Raw genomic sequence first — 23,384 nt, forward strand, 5'->3', positions numbered from 1 at the left:
GGCTGCGGTGTGCCGTGGTGAGGCAAGGAATGGTTAAACCCCGGTCTTTTTATACATACGTTTTTTGATTTTTTTTTTCCCCCTTTTGTTCCTTTTCGTCTTGGGGCTCTCAGCTTACGGAAAAGGGAAGCATCTGATGCGTCTGCTCGCATGCCACTTTTGATCATACGTTGCCTCTTTGCACAGAGCAGGATCGTTGGGAAAGATGGAGATACAATAAGTTGCTAGTAGTGAAAAGTGCTGCAGAAATCCGGTGGTTTCCTTTCTCCACTGAAGTGACATATTTTTCCTCGGGTTAAGTTGAAAGCACTGCTTGGCGGAGACTGACTGTAGCTGAGAGTGGGTTTGTGTTTTTCTTGCACGGTTAGGTTTTGCGAAGAGCAGCGATGAAGAGGAAGCTGGCACTCTCCGAGATGCAGTTGGTTCTTCTCGTTTTATTGGTGTGGCTACCAACAAGGTGAGAGGATGTTTAATTTTGTTGTTCAGTACAAACATGCATGTTACGATCTGCTGAGGGTACGCTTGTGTGGGAGGTTATAAAAGTATACTATGTAGTAATGTAATAAAAAGATCTTAGCTGTTTGAATGCAGTATTACATAGTTTTCAGAGCAAATGCAGCAGGAGAAGGTAGTCTAGGGAGCATATGAGCCTAATCTCTTCTCCTTAAACAGTTTGTGAATTGATGCTTTATTTCACCATTTAAAAAAATAATTCCTTTAAATGCCTTATTGGATCTTAAAGATTTATTGGAGTTACTGTATCACTGTGATTCTGTACCATATAGAACAGTTAAGATGGAGAAGTAGATTTTCATGAAGTCAGATAGCAAATCAGTGTCTCTAAAATAATGCTCACATATTTTTTAATACAGGCATGCCTTTTTTTTTTTTTGGCCCTTTTTTGGTCAACATAACAGAATTGAAAATAATACTTAAGCTTTAAACCTCTAGGTGGAGATAGCATACAACTTCACAATCATATAAAATAAAAAAAAATAGCCTCATTTATTAATCAACTTTTCTTATGTCATTTAAAGTTCTCCATTTCTAAAGTGACAGCATAAGAGCAAGTGATTTTAATCATGTAATAGTTTTGTGTTGCCCACAGTCCCTAAACATGCAATTAATTTAATTAACCCAGCTTAATTGTAGTTTGTAACTTCGGTTTACTTGCTTTGGTTATGACTGCAGTAGGTCGTGCCCTAATAAGGTAAGGGTTGTAAGCTACATAATGCAACTTCCCTATGATTTAAAAAGTCTGCATTTATTTTTGTCTATTTCCTGGTGAAAAAAATGTTTCCTGAAACTATGTTTCCTGTTTCACTTTATGCCTAACTATGGTGCAGTATTAGTTGAGTCACAGTGGGCCAGATTCTGCAAACCCTACTCAAGTGAGTAATCTCACTGACGTCAGAGAGACTACATGTGTAATTAAGGAGTTTATGCCCGAGTAAAGTTTGCAGGATTCGACCCTAATTTGATAGAATTGTGTGATCTAATTTTTTAGTGTTATCTTGACTTAAAAAAACTGTTACATCTCAAAAAGAAGCTTAAAAAATGCAGAGGCTTACAGTACAGAAATGCATTTTTAAAATAAAAAAAAGAACCATCTGATAATTATAATTAAGAAAAAACTCACACATCAGTAAAATCACACATGACATTTTGGTATGTGCTTTATGAGTTATATGATTTTTGGTCGATTCTGTGGTTTGTGTAATGGAAAGCACAGACTGCAATGATTTACATTTAAATACTTCCTCCATGCTGTTGAATTAGGGACCAACATAAAGACCTGTCTCTAACAATTTTATAGCTTGCTTTAAAGAAAATGTCACCCAAACCTACTTTCGGTTTGGAGGAGGAAGAAAACATGCTCGTTTTTATGGCATAATTAGTCATTCAGAATGTCTTGATCGGTAGTTTTCATTTAGAGATGATAAACACCCAAAGATTTCGAGTTAAAAATTTAGATGGCTGAAAAAAGTATAAATGATAATGCATGTGGCATATGATGCTTTACTTCCTGGATACTAATGTTCTGGTATTAAGTAGGTAAGACTAATGACCTCATGCATTTCACATGCATAGTACTTAAAATTGTTGGCACAGTTAACATTTTGCATGCGTAAGGCTTTCTTGCATGGGAATGTTTCCCTAGTGCAACAAACCCTTCGGTCTGGGTGCCCAGGTATCCGGGAGGACTGTTCGGCACCGCAGCTGGCTGGGCAGCAGATCCATGTTCCAGCCCCTAGTGTTTTCCACAGAGGTATGACCCATAAAGGCTGTAACATCTCTTTCTTCATCGGGGAAGTTTGAAACCATCTATAATCTATAGATTCTTCTTGACATTTCATTTATGAATTTTTTCTGCCCAACTTTTATAACGTTTGTCTGCACCTAGTGGAGCATCAGATGGTGCTTTTTGTAACAAAACAGCATTTTAGAAACATGAAGGCTATCCTGCAGCTTGCTAGTCAGCATCGTTGTTCCCACCCACCGAGTGCTGACATCAGAGGACTCCCTGAGCATGATCGCTGGAGTTTTCCCTCATGTTAGTTCTTCTGGCCATGTACGTTACATGACCATTGGGTGGAAGCATATCCACAGGATTTATCCAGAGTATACTTAGGTGAGGACAGATAGGATAGAGCCGGGAGGAGACGGTTTTGTGTGGGGGAACCCGTGTTTGTCAGTCCGGGAGTGACGTGCCATCGAGGCCTGGGAAGCTCTTTCAGGCTTTTGCATCTGCACAGCCAAATTGTTAGTGGAGCTTGAGGTAGCACTCATGGTGCTGCAATGGTGACTAGAAGTAGAGGCTACTGGAAAATGACTACCTGCAAATGTTAAATAGTATACCATTGACTCTTATGTACTTGAACGTGTTGTATATAAATTGTGTATTCGTTCTACTCGTAACTACACCCTTCCTGTTAGCCGGCAGTGAGTTAAATATTCAAGGCCGGCCTGCAAAACCTGTGTGTTGAGTGTACATCAAAACATACCTAGCACTCTCTAAAATGCAAAATGTCCATTTAGATCAGTGCTGGCTGACTCCCTGGAAGACGAAGCTAAGAATAACATCACCATCTTTACAAGAATTCTAGACAGACTTCTGGATGGTTATGATAATCGCCTCAGACCTGGATTAGGAGGTAATAAAAACAATTAAAGATTGATTTTAAAAAATCAGTTTTAATGTTCAGATTTTATGCAGTGATATTCTTCCTTCAGGGTTTTTTCCTTTCCTGACAACTGGTATGTATCTTGATAAATTATTTATAACTCTATATTCACCCAGCTGAATCATTTGAAGTTTGGGGAAGATAACATCTATGAATGGAAAGGAGGCACTTTCACACATTTATCTTAAGTAAAAAGAAAAAAAAAAAACCCTGGTGATTTAACATAGTAAAACAGAATGAGAACAAAAATAGCATCTAAAGCTGTTATTCCAGTCAGGGAATTTTGGTTGAGCAAGGAATGCAGGCTTGATTCCCTGCAATGCGATGAGTGTATGTTTTCAGAAATCTGCACAAGTGTTTTGTGTGCCGTGTGTAAACTCTACATTTGAGATTCAATCCTCGTCCCAGTAAATTCAACGAGAATGTTGTATTTTTGACTTCCTTGGAATTAGGTTTTCACTGGTAATTAGCATTTTGTTTCTGGGTACCCTGCATGTATTTGGGCATTTGAAAAAAGAAGAAAAAAAGGGAATATTGGAGGACAGAGGTCACTGCACTCTTGTGCCATGACTGTCAGTTATTTTTCAAAATGTCAGTTCACATTTTAATTTTAAAGCTGCATGCCAGCAGCATGTATGTAAGTATGTAAGCAAGAAATTTAAATAATTTGTTTGGTGTTGGAAGTATTACTGTGCAAAAAGATCTCTGTTATGGGGAGGGGCAGAATGTTCTGGTTTTGATACAATTTTATCTACTATTATTGTTTATCTGCTATTTATACTATCTAACACAAACATTTATGTATCTAATGTAACACTGTTACTATTATTATTATTCATAATGGTTTTGTAATTGTAATTCACATTTTCATTTTAAAGCTGCATGCCAGGTCATGTAAGTATGTAAGCAAGAAATTTAAATAATTTGTTTGGTGTTGGAAGTATTACTGTGCAAAAAGATCTCTGTTATGGGGAGGGGCAGAATGTTCTGGTTTTGATACAATTTTATCTACTATTATTGTTTATCTGCTATTTATACTATCTAACACAAACATTTATGTATCTAATGTAACACTGTTACTATTATTATTATTCATAATGGTTTTGTAATTGTAATTTTCAACCTGGAGACTCTTTCAGCTTGCTAAAACTAATTCTAGTGCAAAATTCCTGGGAGCCATTCCTGTTCCTGTTGATTTCAGTAAGATCAGGCCCAAAGCTAGAGACCTGCTCTACCTTCCATGGAAATTACTCTAACAACTCTGATCCAACTGGGAACCAGTTAAAGCTCACAGTTTTTAGCCAGCACTCTTCCGTTCTGACCTGTGGCTCTGCTGCTGTTCTGGTTCTGGAGAATCCTGACTTGCGTCTGACTGACACAGCATAAAGCGGGAGCTGGCGCTGGCTGGCAGCAGCTTTCTCGTTATATATTAATCCTAAGCTGGGATATCTTTTCATTTCCATTGCTGGCCTCTGTACAGCGGAGACTTGTGAAATATAAAATATTTAAGGACTTTTTTCATTTAGATGATCCATAAAATGAGACACACAGCACTGTTGATGTGAGAATTTATATAGTGATGTTTTACATGTAGATTCAATTTCTTTGCTAAATACCTGAACTCAAGAATTTAGACATTGTATAAACATATAATGCCTTGCAGATGACTTGCAGAAACATTTCATATCACAAAGCTTGTGTTTAATTGGCAGGGCTTTTAAAATAATTTTTTTTTATTAGAAAAAGAATGAAAAAATATTTTCTTGTTTACAAAAAGGAATGTGCCATTTAATGACAGCAGTTTGCAGTTCCTTCGCATATGAGGTATTCTTTTTAAAATTTGTATTGTTGAAAACATGACTTTTAAAAATTATTTTCCTAATGGATTTTTATTTTAGATTTTCCATTAAATCTATTTCAAAATACCTCCCTCTTTTTCTTTGCTAAGCTTCCTAGGTAATTAAAATATACTTTGGGAGCATAAAAATTAAAGAATTAACATCTGTTTGGTATTGGCATACATGGCAATCAACCCATGCAGAACATGTGTGAAATGAAACTGTGTCATGCATATTAAACCGTGATGATTCATGATGCATAAATGTTAATCTGCAAGAATACTTGAGTTGTGGATGGATGGATTCTTATAGTTTAAAAGAACACTTGTAAAAGCCAGTTGTGATAATCCATGATATGAAATATAACAAACAATGCTTTTCTACATAATGCTTAGTAATTATGGAGTTTCATATTTCAGGAATTTTGTAGCATTTTATTTCTTTTTCTCTATTAACCTGTGCTCTGAAAAGAAAAATGGAAATCATTGATCTTTTTTTTAAACACTATGTGCCTAGTGAGTCTTGATAGTTTCTAAAAGTGTTTTTGCATAGACTGCTGCATTTTGATCATGCCACATGTCATTAATTTAATATACTTAGTCTGAGTTCTGTTCCACTTGCATTTATATGGATCTGAAATAATTCAGTTGAAACCAGTAGAGCATATACTTTGGCATAGCAGCTTGCATTATCCTGACTGAGATCACAATCTGGCCTAACACGCTACAACAGGAATAGTCCAGGGTCTGAGACGGATTCTTTTAAAGTCTCTGGAAGCAAGAGTTGTTCACCAGCCCACTCCCACCTGTTGTGGAAGACATTTTCAGAGATGTCTTACAGCAAAAATTCAGCTTAAAGAAGTCTTAATCTCAAAAATGTTTGTAATAATGAAAAGCGTTTGCTCAACACTGGCATTTCAGCTAGTTATTGACCAACAAAATGGAAACGTATAGGCTCCTTCAAAGACTGTATATAAATTCAACTCAGTAATTGTCTGTTTGGGAATTCGATCTTGAATTTGGGGATAGCTGTATAATTAATTTTAATTTTTGTTGTGAGTACTTGCAGTATGTAACTTGATGCTTTACCGATACATCAATGCACTACAGAACTGGTTGCTATTTTCTATAGCCTGTTAAGGCAGCTTTAACTTTTACTGGTGATGCAGCTCTGTCCCCATGGCTGTTGGCCATCGGCTGTCCTAGTAGCTGGGATCCTTGAATGATGTATGAACACTATAGTGATGCAATAGCCTGCAAAATGGATGTGGGCAGGCAAAAGAAGACACTGTACTGTCCCCTGAAGCCAGAGACATCTCATATGACTTAGATAATACCCTGACCTGCTGTGTTGATATGGATAGGCATGAGGGTATTCAAGGGGAGATAAATTTTTCTCTGTACTCATTTTATGCTACGCACAAGATTGCATGAACTTTCAGTTCTGACATGAACTATTTTACCCAAGCATTCCATGACATTTCTCTTTAAATATAAGAATAAATTACAAGTTTGGTTTCAAAACAAATTCCCTATGTCATTAGTACTAATTCATATGAAATACAGCCATGCAAATGACAAGTCATGACGAGTTCGATTGTTTAAGATTTTCTTCAGAATCATGAAGGTATTTTCTTTTATTTGTTTGCTGTAATGTTTGCAAGACACTTAGGGTAGCACTTTTCCATAAATCCTTTGATTTTTATTAGCATATAGAAAAGGAAATTCCCAAAGCAATAGTCACTAAAACTAAGCAAGGGACCAAAAGAGAAATCAGATCTTCAGATAATGAGACAACAGAATGGTGAAGCTGAGATACAGTTGCGTTCAGATCTGAAAGTGATTGAATTATCTGTCAGCTCTGTCTGCTTTCCTCTACCCCATGGACAGACATGATTAAAGGAAAAAGCAACATAGGTTAAGGCAATCTCCTCTTTTAATACGTTGATGTTCTTGTGTATTAGGTGTATCAGCAAAAAAAATACGTGTTTTGCTAAAATGGTAGCTTCTTTTTAAAGATGAAAAAGAGGAAGGAAGGGAGAAGGCATGGAGATGGTGCTAGGTTTTCACTATCATGTTGGATACTTCAGTAGTCTTACCATCTCCATAAGCTATTCAAGCCTGCATTGCTTTCTTCGTGTTTGAAATTGGGCATTTCCAGCACCTATAGAACTTCTGTCTGTTCTACTCTCCAAAACTTATAAAATATCATTGAATACAAGACTTAGAAAATACAAAATTTAGACCTTGAAAAAAACTACAAAGGGAAGTTTCAAGGACAGAGAACTGGACTTCATAGCCTGAAGGACAGATTTTCAACTGCCATATTGACATTGAAAAGAGCTATGCAAATTTATACAAATTGAGGATCTTTCCACAAACTGTGGTCAGTCCCACCAGCTTCAGGAATGGTATTCTCGTTGTAACCAAAGAGGTGAATGTTGGTTATTAAAAAAACAGAGGAAGACCAGACAGTAGGTAGATGAAAACAAAATGCCACTGTGGTTCCATTTTGAAGGATCCATCTCTCCTGCAAGGTGACTTTCAGGTGTTCTGATTGCTTTAAACAAGAATCTCCATTGCATTTCACTTATATCTATACCAAAACATTTTTTTTCACAAAATTTTGTAAATAAATTGAGCAGGAAAACCAAAGAGAACTGAGAAGGAATATTGATGATTATTGCTATCGGAGAGATGGTGAGCAGTGAGCACTTGTGGGTATGATCACTGATCTTTGCAGCACTGGATATATCATTGCATAGAATTGGTGTAGTAACGTACAGTATCAGACTCTGTGATTAAAAGTTGTATCATGTGCTCACCAATATGAGCTAAAGGGGAAAAAACATTTTTTCACAGAAAACTCTTGTGGGTTTTTTTTCTCCCTCAGATCAGTAGAGCTATATATATATGTGTGTGTGTGTATGTCTTTAGTTGCCAGGAAACAAGACCATGATCGTATGCTGATAATCTGGAATATGTTAAACATAGGGCAGTATATTTATATATCTCTGTGATTCAGAGTTTTTAATTGTTTTGGGTTTTTTTTTTTTTTTTTTTTGGTAGCTGTAGCAGTCCCCTAGCTGGGCATTCAAAACTTAGGGGTGTTTGTCAGTCTCATCACGCTTAATACACATTCGAGTATCCTAAAAGAAGGTCCTTCGACTATTTTTGCTGCAGAATGCTACAGGAAAGCTTTCACTACTGTTTTTAAAGGAAAAAGTGCAGTTTCCCTGCTCAGTTGTGGTTGCTTCCTTAGCCTTTCTCTGCTCCAGTTTCACCTTGTGGAAATGGTAATGTCTCTCTACCAGTGCTATTGCAGAGCAGTTCAGAGCAGCACTTGCATTTTCTGAAAGCCCACTATCTATGTAGTTATGCTGGGATTCAAAAGAGCAAACTGCTGTGTGCTCTTTCTTGGGAATACCTGTAAGGGTCACATGGAATCTGGCCATAATATTGCTTTCAGAGTCATCAGTGAGAAACTCATTAATTTAAGTTAGAGTTGTGGATAATGTATATTGGCAAAAAATATTCCTTGTGAAAAGTGGAAAAGCAACAGGGAGAGGAATATGAAAATATCATTTAAATAGTTATACAGGGCATGCAGATGGTGCTAAAATCCAAGAACAGAACTAACTCTGTAGCTATAAGCATTCTAGGGAATGAACCAGTAGGAAAATGGCAGGGTAAAAAAATTCTCAGAAACTGTTGTGACACTGAAGAACAAACCAGGAAAAATGATGTAGGACAGGATAGTGGCTGAGGAGCTAAACGAAGCTTATTTATTTATTTATTGAAAGTCTGTGGATAAATCAACAGTGAAGATATAAAATAAAATTAATGTTACAGCTGTCCAGAGTATGGCAATCGGGAGAAGTGTTGCGCTGTGCAAAGTGGCAAAATGCTATGCTTCACAACAGTTAACAAAAATCTAGAGGCTTTACAGTAAAGTTCATATGCCTATAAAGGAGCTTGTCTGGGAGGATCTCGCAGTTCACTGAACGTATATTCGGTTCTTTCTTTCTTTCTTTTTTTTTTTTTTTTTTTTCCCCTGGCAAAGTATCAGCATTTGCTTCTAAGGCTAGAACTACTGCTGATGACGCCAAGGCTGAATTAAGGCTTTGCTTACTTTTATCTTAGCTACAAGGAAGACGTGAAAGCAGATACTGCAGGTTTCTGTGGAGCTTATTTGAGCTCATTGTAAATGATGGTTTAATTTTGCAGCCAGATTTGATGGGCTAAGGCAAACATCGCCTTTTTTCAGTGGTACACTTATTCTGGGTTATTTAGAAACTGGTTGAAATGCTGATATTCAAGGTATTGTTGACTGCTTCCCACTAAGACCTCTTACCATGTTATATAAATCTTGCAACGAGTTTGCTATCCAAAATACAGAGCTGCTTCTCGCTCAGGCTGACTAGTTTTAATAGCAAAGTACCAAAGGACTGCTATATTATAGTTCTAAAATTTTTATTAGCCTTGTGAAATGATACAATTTGGGTAATGCCACCTGAATTGGAAATATAATTATTATTTAAGTGGTCTAACTCTGAAACGTTTTCAGAAATATTTAAGCGCATTAGAAATTCATCAAGGATATCTTTGGGGGATTTTAATGGATTTCATGGATTTTTAGTAGTGGATTTTAACAAGCAAAAAGTGAATTTAAAGTGTAGAAATCAATGTATATGTTGCTTACAATGAAAAAAAGTTAGTCATCCTGTAGCAACAGAGACACATTCTGTAATACAAAACTCATAGTATTCTGGGTTACACCAAAAGGTGTGCTTATAAACAGCATCAGGGAAATCCTTTAATGTTTACTGCTATGATGTAGCCATGGAATACTCAGTTTCATATATTCTTTGTACAGGAGACACACAGAAAATTACGCTTCAAATCTTTTCTTTAATAAGCTATACCAAAGAAAGAGTGCTAACTAAAGAATGTAAGAAGGAAGCTATAGAGATCTCTTATTCAATTGTATAATAACCTCTTCTCCTATTTAATTGTATAAATCGTACTGTTCCAGTATTTAAAGGGTGGCTACAGAGAACATGGAGGTTCCCTTTTTACAAGGAGTCACATGGAAAAGACGAGGGGTAATGGGTACAAGTTACTCCTGGGGACATTCTGACTGGATACAAGAGGAAAATTTTTGACAGTGAGAACAATCAGCCATTGGAATAATCTCCCCAGGGAAGTGGTGGATTCTCCAACATTGGACACTTTCAAGATTTGGCTGGACAGGGTGTGGGGCCATCTTGTCTAGACTGAGCTTTTGCCAAGAAAGGTTGGACCAGATGATCTTTGAGGTCCCTTCCAACCTGGTGTTCTATGATTGATTATAAGGCTCTAAAGGTATTAAGAAAGTTTTGGTGAAGAACTATTAAACTAGCAGTCAATAAAAGCATTGTCACTCTTTGAATTTTTAGTTTTAGATATATAAGATCCAGTCAGTATTTGGGATACACTGTTCTTCACAAAGCTTGAAAAATGGACCTTAGGAATATGTTTGATTTAAGAAAAAATGGTAGTTACATCATACTGTGGTATGAGTAGTCATCACTGTTTTAGTGATGTAGATAGATTCCTGCTCATGTGACAACAACCAATATTTTAGGAAATAGCCATGCATAACTTTCTTTTAAGACAAATTATTGGCAAGGTTTTGATGTTTCATTTTCAATGGAAACTAAAAACTTGGGATTAAATGGACATGCAGAACTCCTTCAGCTTCTTTGTGTAGAAAAGGTTGGGGTTTTTAAACCTTAGTTCTTTCAGCCCGTAATGGCGTATATGTATTTAAATACATTTCCTGTATTTTAGCACCCCATAAATAAGAACTGCCATGAGAGATACCTCTTACTATGCATTTATATTCTGCATAGCACAAAAGGCTTCTACTCCATTCAAGGCCTGATTGTGGTGAAAACAATGTAACAATACTATATTTATTTATGAGACATAATCTAAAATGAAAAAAAAAAACCCACTACTTTTTTTGCCTCTCCTTAACTTTACTAGGCAAGCTCAGAACTATTAGGCCAATGGTGGTGATTTTCAACACAGTCGCAGAGGTTGCTCAGAGAAGTGCTGGCGTCTCCATCTTTGTGGAGACAGTCAAAATTTGACAGACTATGACGTGGATAACCTGATCTGTCTTCAGGACATCTGTCTTTGTACCTCCAAAAAGTCTTTTTAAAATTGAAATATTCATAGATTCTGTGACTTACAACCGGAAAGACATTGAAATAATGGCTGAAGTTTTCCGTCTTCATTGGCTGCTGTGAAAAAATTAATTTTAGAATGTGAGTTCTGGAAGATATAGCTGAATAAAAACACATGTGTAGATGACAGGTTTAGGCTGCCTATGGACAGCAGAATGCATGGTGTTGTACAACTCTTGAGCTTATTATTCATCAACAATCCACTGTGATGAATAGAAGATTTAGGGTAAATGGGAAAGGTCTGGAGGACATATCCTTTTTTGTGGTCTTTACCTTGGATTTTCTAACATTCAGCAAAAGCTGGGGCTTGGCTAGTAGACAAAAAGGTACTCTAGTCACATTTTCCCACTATCATCATGACCTGGGGTCCTGAAAAAGGGTTAAATATGGGAAAAGACAGTATTTTAAAGGAGAGGCACTGTATTTCATGAATCGTTCCCAGTTTACTTTGTCATCATTAGCTGGGCAATGAATTGAAAAGCTGCTGTGTACCCTAGAGCTCAACACCTCCTCAGGAAGCACTCAGGAACCTTTAAACCCTGCCCTTCTGAAATGTTCTGACTGAAAAAAGTCTTCCTTTTTTCTTCTTCTGTTTTCACAGTTGCCTTTTCCCTTTCTAAATACCTATTTCATACATTCTTCTAGGAAATGCCCTCTTCTTTTACCAAAATTCCATTAATTTATTTCACTCCATCTAGATATAGCTTTCCCCAAATCCAAACCAGACATGCCATGTAGATGAAGCTGTTTAATTTTGCCCCCTTTTTTTTTGGTGATATGAAACCCAGACTTGCCTTACCTTCCTCCCAGGCACAGTCACCTACATCCAGCTGCCTGAAAGATTTCCTATCTAATGAAACTGGATTGGAGAGGTTGAGAATGATGTGAAGGCAGCCTCCTGGGTAGGTAGAAAGCAAAGATCCTTTTCTACTCACAGATTGTATGGCCCTCCTTTTGTGCCAGTACAGTTTTGTTGGTGGTGTTGAGTGGTCTGAGATAGATCTGGTGCTTCTGGCGGAATTCCTGACTACATATTCCTGCTTCTGTTTTCTTGGAGTGCCACCATTTCGTGACCTTTATTAACAATAACCTTTCCAATGCACAATCTAGTGCGTCCAATTTTTAGAGTTAGGAGTGTGTAGAGAGAGAGAGGTATTTCATCAACAAGGATCATGCAGAAGGACGTTATAATTGCTTGTACATTAAAACTGCATCTGCTTTTTTTTTACGGTGTTTTGGTCTGTATTAATTGTTGGTACTAGTAGCTCTTATTAGTGGCTACTATTAGTATCTAATAGTACCTTCCAAAGACTCGAAGCAACAGATACGAAGTGGAACATAACACTGGTTTTCAATAACCTAGCATTAGGGTAATACAAGACAAGGTGAAAAACCACTGTGAGCAAGGAACAGGGGAAAGGGCAGGAAGGCAGGACAAAAGAAATGGAGAGTGAAGTTAAAATTCTGATAGTAAACCTGACCAATTTTAAACAACTGGCAGATAAAGACAGCTGATTGATAGTTTTTTTTCAAATACCCTTTGGAAACTTGAAAGTAGAATAAAGTAAGCAGTTGTATCGTTATGGTATATGCATGTATTTAAATTTCTGACGTTAATGTTTTCCAACAATGAGTCATCTGTCTCTGAAAGCAGCTATAGAGGATATATCAGATAACATTTTGTGTTGCTGTACAATTCACTAACCTGCTAAATTAAAGCATAAGCAGAAGATTTTGAATTAATACTGTCAAAAGTCTAATAAATTTTAATGATAAGAATCAAAACACTTTAATATGCCAAGGTTAATCTCGAAACACATTTTTATGTCTGTTTTTTCAGGTTAATGCTTGAATTAAATTAATCACAAACTAAAGGAAGTTTGTTTACCACTGTCATCCTAATAATAGTTTGCTTTATATTGCAGAGTCAGTCAGCACTAGTTTTCTGAAATAGTCTGTACATCGGGAAGGTATGATTCTGTTAACCTTCTGGAAGTGATGTTGCAATTTGGGAACCATTTGTGTGATTACTTTGTAGCACATAGCTCTTGATTTACATTCCATAATTCCTTGCCATATGTTGAGGGCTATTTAATAATTAAAGCAGTTAACTTTGTGAAAGCAGTATAAATCAATTTCCCTCTTACCTGGGATTACTCTGCACATCAGAGGACATGAAACATTTTAGTAAAGATGTGTAGCTGCAGTCAGAGATTGGATTCAGTTGCATCTGACCATTTACTTTTTATGTCCATACATACATATCTGGTCCCGCACATGCATTTTTTGTTGAACCAGTAGAGATCATGCATCCTAATCAGCAATTTGTTTGGGAAAAACATGGATGCCTCATGTTCCATCTACCTAATCTGTGTTTTTTACAAACTGTGAGTTAAGTATCTTGTAATCTTGTAATGTTAAAACTAATAGAATTGATTGCAATCCAAACTCAGTGCCGTGGACCAGTGACCCTCACTATGTTCTGACACATATAGTTCAATAAGAGTCAGTTAAAAACTGATGTATGCTGTAAAACCTGCATGTCCATTATATGTACATCATGGCTTTTCTCACAGCAGTGACACTGAAAATGTATCAGATGACTCAAACTACTTTGAAAAAGGGAAGACTTTTATATTTAAGTAAATACAAAAGGTACATGAGGGTGAAGTACCTGGGAGGTATCCACTATTGGTGATGAAACAGATCCATGTCTCCAAGCTCCAGTACAGTGATCTGTTTTACAGGTCACATAATTTCTACCATAGGATTGACCTGAGTGGAGAGGTTTATACAGAAGATATATTCCACCTGGAGAGATGACTTCTAAACAAGTTGCTTTTTGAAACTCCTAAGTTCTTTTAAAGTGTTTAAAGACTGCTTGTGTTTGTGATCTTTCCTGTGAATGTAGTTTCCTGGAGTTACCTATCTGCGTTTAAAACCTTTTTCTGTTTTAATTTAAAAAATTGCATCTTCTTGATCTCTTAAATACCCGAATGTCAGAAAAGTAATGTATCTTCTGACTGAAAGATTGCCCTGTGGCGAAAAGAAGTTGAGCTCTTTGTTGGTCTCCATTGCTTGGTCCTGATTCTGTCATCCAAGAGAGGTAATTGTCTTCCAATACATTCCCTGCTTTTTCTTTCTTGTATCCCTTCTCAGTTGTCCTAAGATATTAGGTTCTTCAGATCACTTCTGTCAGGAGAATGGGAGTTCTTAGAGCCATCCTTTTCCATTCTCTCAAGTGTGTGAGCCTTTTGGCACAACACCAGAAGACAGAAAGGGAATGGAGGGGGAAGGAGAGTCTGCATTTATCTTTAAGAATTTATAAGTGGGATGAAGGGACAATTCCTGCCCTGAATACACCAATCTAATGTTCTAGATACTTCCTTCTGACTGAAAACCTAAAGGCTACTGTAGATGCCTTTTTGTTCTCATTATTTGAAGTAATTTATATTTTTCACAATTTATAGACTCATTGAATGAGAAGAGGCTGACAAGCACTTGTAGTGTGGAGTATACAAATGAGGAAAAACAGAAGTCTGAACCTTAGATTCAGTGCTGTGTTGATAAAAACCCTCTGCCGTCACGAGTGCATGCCGTGACATTTTCACGGACTGTCCTTACAAGTGTTCGTAGTGTTAATTGAGTACCAAACAGTGAACTTCCTTCTACTAGATCTTTAAATGTGAACTTGGGACTGCGTTGCCTCATGCTGTTTCTGAATAAAAGTGAAAATATTTCATCCTGGAGAAATAAATAATTAAATAAAAATGAGAAGGGAGAAATATAAATGGCTGTTGTTTGAGGTAAGGGAATGGTCACATCCTTAATAATCCCTTTCCATCTGCTGAGTGCTAAAAGCTGTCAGAGAACTCTTCATTTTTTTACCAGGCATTTTGACTTTAGTTGACCATAAAAAGAATGAACAGATAATCTTGTTTGCTACTGCCTAATATGCTGTTTTTTTAAATAAACAATTGTTTTAAAATAATATTCTGTGGTAGATACCGTCCGCATTTTCACAAAGCCATAGTATCTGCTTAGAGGAATAAGCACTTTAAGAAACTGGATTCTAATTTCACTCACATTAGGCATCATTTCAAAGAAAAAAATGCTGGTTTGTATTTTCTGCCTGTAAAAAAAACCTGTTAATTAATATTAAAAGTAGATTCTTGACCCAAATATATAGCTTTTCCACATATAGAAGCCTGACGGGTTCTGAAAGCCAGAGGGGAATTCTCTTGTCACAGGCAACCATAAAAGACAAATTTGAGGCTGCTTAATCCAAGCTCTGGGAGCATCCTGGGAGTATGTCTTAGAGGAGATTCTGGGAAACACTGCTGTGTGTAAAGTAGCTTGGAGACATTCAAGTGACTCAGCCGTGGGACTTTTGAGTGCTACAGTACACTTCTTGTAGGCACATTACACAGCCTTAAAGACCTTTTTTTTTATTATTAACTGGATAACAGAAGAGTAACTGGCAATTCTGTAACATGTTAAAATGAGATTTTAAAAAAGATTGCCCCATTACTGTCCATGCTATTTTTTTCTCATTTGGAGGCTACTTGCTTAAGTATTAATATGATTCTCTGTTGGGTCAAGCCATGAACTCATTGTTTGTCAGGACTCCTGTTTAGCAAGAAGCTTATTATCCATGACCATGGGTTGTCCTGACAAATGAAAATATGTTAGGAATCAAAAAAAAAAGGCAGTTTAGCAGCCAGTCTGATTTCTGCTGTGTCTCAAAACCCGTACCTGTACTCCTCCTTTCCCTGCATTTCAGCAACCGTGGGGATCAGGGAAGTGTAAAGAAAAAGTGCCTACCTGCCCTTATGCTCTTTGGGTATTTAGGGTGTTAACATACACATGACCTCCAGCTGATTTTAGTAAGTCCATGCTAGCTTTTTTGAGAATATTAGTCTAGATAAAAATTAATTTCCTGTACTTCATAGTTATTTCATTTGGCTTAAAATAGGAACTGCTGGCTGGTTTGATGGAAGGATTAGAATGCTGTCTAGTTTTTTTGAGAGTGTGTCACAATCTTCTGAAATGCTATTACAGAATTTCAGAGTTACCTATTAAAATATATTCAAGTTTCCTGCTGCAAAAAATGCATTAAGAGTGCCCGCTAATACACAGCTCTATTAAATAAAGGCCCTACCTTTTTCTAACGTTGGTTCCTGCCATGTTTGAATGCAAAGTACAAGGCTAGCAAAAGATAAAAGAATTGTAGCTCCATTTTTAATAACTGTACGATCCAGGACTGTAGTAACCAGGCACTATACATGGACAGTAAAATGAATCTGTCTGAAAGGATCGTAATTTTCAATGATTTCTTAATTCTGTTGATCTCTAGAGGACCTCCATCAGCTTTTAGAACTTGGGAACATGTGAATTTCATACTTTGCTCTGATAGCAGCAAGTCTGGGGAAGATGCTGACCTGTGGTGACAATGTTTGCAACAGAACAAGCGAGACTGTTCTTCCAGAGCTTCATCCTGGTTTCTGTCAGCTCTGGGGTTCCAACTCTTTTTGTCATGGCTGACCGCAGAGACAGACATTCTCCAAAGGCTTCCTCTGAAGTCATCCATCAGCAGGGGAAGACTTTTTCACTGACTTCAGGGTGCTCTGGCATGCTACCCAAATCTTCATTAAATAATTGACAAGGGTAATAAGCACTGTGACAGTCTGTTTTAGCTTAGAAAAAGCAGCCAAAGGCTGAAATCCTGTATGTATTATGTATGTATTATCACACTTCCTTGGTCACTCCAGTGTGAGTTCTGTGGCCATTTCATATGTCCTTGGTGGGGAAGGACTTTGACCTCTGATGCTTTTCCAGGAAATTATGAGAATTTGGGTTTTTTTGATGTTTGGAGTGGGGGAAAGTACTGAAGGAGAGCTGCCTCTCATATCTTGTACTTTCACTGGCAAATTGGCATGTTACCAGCATGAGCCAAAGTGGCTCCTGAAATCTAACCTGGAGAAAATCTAGGCTGAGTGATCTTACTTAGAAAAGCACCTGGGAGGCCCAGGTAAGAGGAGATGAACAAGCAAATACACTGGCAACTAAAATCAAGTGAGTCAGGAGCTATGGTGCAATAAAGGCATATCTTAAGAAGTCCAAACTTGGCCACTTCATGACTGTAAAGAGAAACTTGAAGTGGATGCTTTTTTAAAATGATACTGCTCTTATGGGGAGGTGTGTTTTGAGTACAGGAGGGGTTGGCAGAGTGAGTGTATCAAATGGGATGATTTATAAATGCTATGACTTGGATTAAAGCACAGTGATTAAACCTGAAATTAGCCTAGAAGGGTAAAGCAGAATTTGACAGGGTGTTCCATAACTCTAAGTAGCAAGGTCATAAAATTCAAACATAAAAAAAGAGAAAGACTTCTGAATATAAGTTTCTAAAATCTGAAAAAAAATTGGTAATTGTTCTGCCTTACCTGCCTGTTATGGTGTCCTATCTAATAGCACAAGCCTCTAAGCAGATTAGATGGAAATATGATTGCATGGGAATAAAAACTTTGCCATCCCTAATTCTGTGATGACACCAATTCAGGTTGGTCCCAATAGTTACTGCTTCACTTTATCAAAGTCTGCTCCCTTCCATTTCCCGGAATAAAAACTTTGCCATCCCTACTTCTGTGATGACACCAATTCAGGTTGGTCCAAATAGTTACTGCTCCACTTTATCAAAGTCTGCTCCCTTCCATTTCCAGACTTGTTTGAGTGTTCTTGTTCTCTTTGTCTTCCCCTGTCTCATTCTTTAGAGAGTGTTGGGACATTCTGGTTCATTTTAGCTTTATCATGTTCATCCAGTTTATCTAAACATTGCAGTAGTCAATTTGTTACTCAGCCTGGTTATTACATACATCCTGATGGAAGCTGTAGTGTCTAAGGGTATAAGGTTTAGTGCTGATGTTTTATTTTTCATTTGAATGTCATGTCATTTTGGTTTGCTGGCAAATGTGTTGTGTGTTAGCTAAGTTCATTTTACCTTAACCCTTTAAGTAACCCCTCTCAGTAAGATCACATTTCTTCCAGCCAAACTCAACTATGTTTTCACTTCCGTGCTTATGTTGAACATTTTGTGCAACTCCAACTAAAAATGACTCACATTTGTTGTTTATTTTAGAGCTGGATGCTTTTTTATTCTTCAATTTTTTTTTTTTTTTTTGGTGTGTGAGCGGGTAATGAAAAGGGAATAAATTGAAATTTGGTGGATTTCATGATAGTCTGTCTTTATGGGAACAGATTTCATATTACCCATGTATTTAGATTACCCTTTCCAATGATTTCATTCAGTACTTGTTCTTATTTTCTATATTTTGTTTCTCCCTACATAAATTTTAACATCAAGACTACTGTTTATAATTACTCAATTGTCTCAGATGTCTATACAAACAAAGCATCCATGTTATATTAATATCTTTACAATGAACCTGTAAATTGGAGGAATGATCTGTTTAAAATATAGGAAAAAATCGAGAAAGATGTCTAGATAGTTAATTGCTGTCTTAATCACTTGGCAGTTGATACCTCTGAGATGATTGTCAAAATGTTGCTTGAGGTGCCAAAAGTCTATGAGGTTCAACAGTAATGACTGAGAGAATCTACATTTCTCATTTTCCCCATGCAAAGAACCAATTAAGTTATGCACTTCTGCGTTGCTTCGAAATCTCTCTCATGTTTAACTACCAGCAGGATTCAAGCTAGACACTGGTTGATTGGTTGGCTTGATGTGATACGGGCTGCACCAGTCAGTACAGTAGCCTTCTCATCAAGGATGAAGCGCATTCTAGCTTAAACATCTTATTTATTCTCTACCTGATTTGGAAAAGGGATCTGAATCCATTTCCAACTCTGTTAACTGGATACAGGCCTTTTGATCATTCTGTGAGAGTGGTTTCTTCCACTAGAGATGTTTCACTGTGTGTAAAATACCTCCATACGTAGCAGAGCATGGACTGAGACTGATGATTTGTACTGCTGGACTGCAGAGCCATTCACAATCGTTGGCCAGTCAGACCCATATAGACTGAGGGCCGAGATTTGGCAGTGCCTACTTCTCAGGACCCCGTGTTGAGTGGCATTGATTGCTTCAAACATCCAGGTCTCCTGTGTGGAGCATGGGGAAAGCTGGGCATGTTGGCACACCTCAGAAATGGTGTGGGCATAGCTGTCACTGTCTGCAAAAGCAGCTCATAAAGCCAATAGACGGAGTGGGGATCTGTTAAGTTAACTGATTAAAAAATGCTGAAGAGAGGCATGCAGCTGAAGCCTTTTCTTACCAGTGCAGGTGAAACATCCAAGTCTGGGTGGGGAAACATTAGCAGTCTCCACTTCATCTGTTCACAGTGGCGTGCCCCCTCTAGAGTTCATGCCTCCTTTCCTGAAAAGAGCCATGAGAGGAGCTGGTAGCCTGGGATGGTGGAAACTTGTGGGAGAGAGAGCGCACCTCTTGTCAAGTGCATGCTGTGATTTAAAGCAGAGACATGAACGCAAGTTACTGTGTGTCAGGGTCTGCCTTGACTACAAAGGTGAGTTTTTTAAGCTAGGGCATGCTTCCTCAGTTTTTGGAAGGAATTGTTCTGCTTTGTGTAAATAATTAGATATTGAGCAGAGACTTCAATTTATGTGCTACATCCCATGAGTACTGCTGGGCTGTGGAATCAGTCTTTTGCTTGTTTTCCTGCTTTCTCTCTCAAAGTCTTTCTGGCCCAGTAAATTTGTAATTATTTATAGTTTGAGGAACTTGCTGGGACTTGGTTGAGAGCCAGTTCTTTAAGCTGCTTGGCAGCATCAGGATATTTTTGCCTTAAGGTGGAAATATAAGCAGCCAGGGAATTTTAGGTACTGACAGTGTTAGACAGGAATTTGGGACTAAAGGGGATTCAGACAAATAGAAGTGCAATATTTAGTTATTATGATCTGGACCACAGAGACATTCAGATTAACTTTTATTGGTTTAAATGGAAGGATGGAGATTAAATAACTTTCTGGAGCTTGTCCAATATACTTCAAGGGATAATTAGGCACCAAAATCAGTCTTTAGTCCTACCCTTGAGTGACTTTCTTAAACTTGTGTAGGAAGCCTATAATAAAGTTAAAACTGCACCTCAAATGTCACTTGTATCCAAGGCTCTTCATTCCTAGGACCCTTTGGAAATATGTTTAATTTTGTTACCTGAAGTAATAAGGTTTGCAAATTAAAGGTCCCTTGGTAGAGAGACAGAGAAGAAAAAGTAGTAAAGATAATGTTTGCATATGTGATCTGCATTCTTTTCATTTTGATTGAGAGTTAAACCACAAATCTGTCATATGCATAATGAAAATTATCTTAGTAACGTGTAAATGTATCACTCAGCACAGAGAGAACTTAAGTTTCTGTTTGCTAGCTGGAAACAGTGCTTTTACAGATTGCACCAGTGTCTTTTACATATAGGACAAATCTGAGTAATTACCCTACTGTGGAGATGTATCACATTATTTGAGTTGCAGATATGCCTACATTTCATTCTGTGCATAATTTGTGGGTAACCTACGCCTAAAAAAGACCTTGACTCGGCTGAGAACACATCTGAAAATGTTTTCCCAAGTAATAATTTTTTGCTACAGAAGAAAAGGATGTTGCCAGTTAAGCTAAACATTTTTCCAGGTTCACGTGTGTTTTCTTAATGGTCAAAAAGTCTCACTCATCTCTAAAGATACACCTACTTTTAACTGAAGTTTTGTATTACAGTAAATTCTCACTCAAGTTTGTATTTTCCTGCTATTTTGGACCTGCTATATTCAATTTCAGAATAATAAATACTACTTTTCTGAAATAAAAAAGTCCAATTCAGGAACGGGCTTATATACAGGACCAGGTATTCAGTTAGTCTAAATGACTAATGGTATTTGTTTCAGGAGTATGGTATTGCTTTCCAGGGTTGCCCAACTTCATGAGTAGGCCTTTGGAGGGTCTCTGGTAGTCTTTATATGGAGTTGTCTATTTAGTATATGATATAATGTCTGGTAATAGATACAAGCTCTTCAGAGGGAAATCAGCTGGGGTCTGTTAGCCTACTGTTGGTCAATTCCTGTAACTTGCGCAGAATATTTTCTCCAGAATATATTCTCGTTTCAGTCAACACTATGAGAAATCAAGTACAGCACCTGGTTCAGGTCTCATTTACACCAAAGTGAATCAAGAGAGGAACTGTTAACAGTTAACACTTACAGGTATTGTTAGGTCTTACTGGTAAGCTTACTCTACATATGCTTCGTTAAAGATGGAGATTTGAAAGAGAAGTTTACTTACGGCTCATATTAAAAATTGTCTTGCAGATATATCAAGGATAGAGTGAGGCTATTGGAAGTGAAACACTGATGTCAAGGAGGGAGGTGAATTTGTTTCTTCTCGCAGTTGGCTTCAATTTACAAATTGGAAGTGTACTTATGTATGCACATGTGGCTCTGAAACTGGTGTAACGTAATAGTGGATAATGAATGAAGATGCTGAGTAGTTGGATGGATAAAACTGTCACATAAAGTACCAAAACCAAATGTAAAGAAGAACTGGCAGAACAGTATTTTGAAATATCTGCATTCCTATGGATTTTGCTGCTCTTACGGCTCCACACTGTATGACCTCCTCTGATCCCCATTCCCTGCCAGCCAGAGAGTGTCTTGAGCTGTCAAGAGACGCACTAAGGAGCTTGTCAGATAAAGGCAGCATGTTGAATTGGAACAGTGTTTGATGGATTAAGACCCTGGATGTTTCACCTGTGCAATTCCTGACTTGTATTATGAATGACAATTTCAAAGCCTTTGGGCAACATTGCCAAGCATGCCCTTGGAGACCATATTACAATGTCAATTCCAGTTAAATAATTTTTATAGCAAAATAATTAAAGTAACATCAAGCTTTTGACAGCATTTCCACAAAACTCAGAAATCCTCAGTTAAGGCTCCCACAGCACTGCAACTTGACCTCCTTTTTTACTTTTTGTTGACATAATTAAAGAGCAGTATTTTAGTTTCACATTTTTTTGCATGCTGTAGCAGCCCTTCAGTTACAGCCTTGCAGTGTTCTCCTGGGTACTATTTACTCTACATTTAAAATAACGTTTGTAAGAAATTGTTTCATGCTATGCATTAGAACAGTGTATGTATATTTTTAAAGCCCTGTCTCACCAAGAATACTTTTGATGGTTTTGGATTACCTCAGACAGATTGGCTTTTATTTTAGCTGCCCAAACCCTGGATTTTCACTTTTAGTTTTACTGACTGCAAATTCAAATTAATAAAAAAAAGTCCAACCCAATCTACTAACCTGCTTTCTTCTGAAGATATATTTAACACATTAATGGGTAATATAGCCAGCTTCATGCAAATGCACATCTGAAACCTTGCTGATGGTCCATTCTGAAGACTTTGCAATGATCACACTCCTTTCTTCTCTTTGAGTACACCCTCAGTAATTCTGCAGATGACACCAAGTTGTGTGGGAGTGTTGATGTGCTCGAGGGTCGGAAGGCTCTGCAGAGTGATCTGGACAGGCTGAATCAATGGGCCGAGGCCAACTGTATGAGGTTCAACAAGGTGAGGTGCTGGGTCCTGCACTTGGGTCACAACAACCCCGTGCAACACTACAGGCTTGGGGAAGAGTGGCTAGAAAGCTGCCTGGTGGAAAGGGACCTTGAGGTGGTGATCAACAGCTGGCTGAACATGAGCCGGCAGTGTGCCCAGGTGGCCAAGAAGGCCAACAGCGTCCTGGCCTGTGTCAGAGATAGTGTGGCCAGCAGGAGTAGGGAAGTGATCGTGCCCCTGAACTCAGCACTGGTGAGGCCGCACCTCGAATCCTGTGTTCAGTTTTGGGCCCCTCACTACAAGAAGGATGCTGAGGTGCTGGAGCGTGTCCAGAGAAGGGCAAAGTTCTCCAGAGGGGTCTGGAGAACAAGTCTTATGAGGAGCGGCTGAGGGAACTGGGGTTGTTTAGTGTGGAGAAGAGGAGGCTGAGGGGAGACCTTATCGCTCTCTACAACTCCCTGAAAGGGGGTTGTAGCGAGGCGGGTGTTGGCCTCTTCTCCCAATTAACCAGCGATTGGACAAGAGGAAATGGCCTCATGTTGCACCAGGGGA

General features: G+C 37.9%; 1 protein-coding gene across 1 annotated transcript in view; it reads left to right on the forward strand.

Moving 5' to 3' along the window:
* Nucleotides 1-386: 386 nt before the first annotated feature.
* The window catches only part of LOC104619741 (gamma-aminobutyric acid receptor subunit alpha-2-like), a gene marked incomplete at its 3' end in the record, with an annotated part of 28,183 nt that continues 5,185 nt past the window's right edge, over nt 387-23,384 (forward strand). The window contains exons 1-2 of the mRNA XM_010285730.1: nt 387-457; nt 3,040-3,155. Of these exons, the coding sequence (XP_010284032.1) occupies nt 387-457; nt 3,040-3,155 (187 nt within the window). The remainder of the gene's footprint in view (nt 458-3,039; nt 3,156-23,384) is intronic.

Source organism: Phaethon lepturus, unplaced genomic scaffold, assembly GCF_000687285.1.
Source record: "Phaethon lepturus isolate BGI_N335 unplaced genomic scaffold, ASM68728v1 scaffold1534, whole genome shotgun sequence".
NCBI lineage: Eukaryota > Metazoa > Chordata > Aves > Phaethontiformes > Phaethontidae > Phaethon > Phaethon lepturus.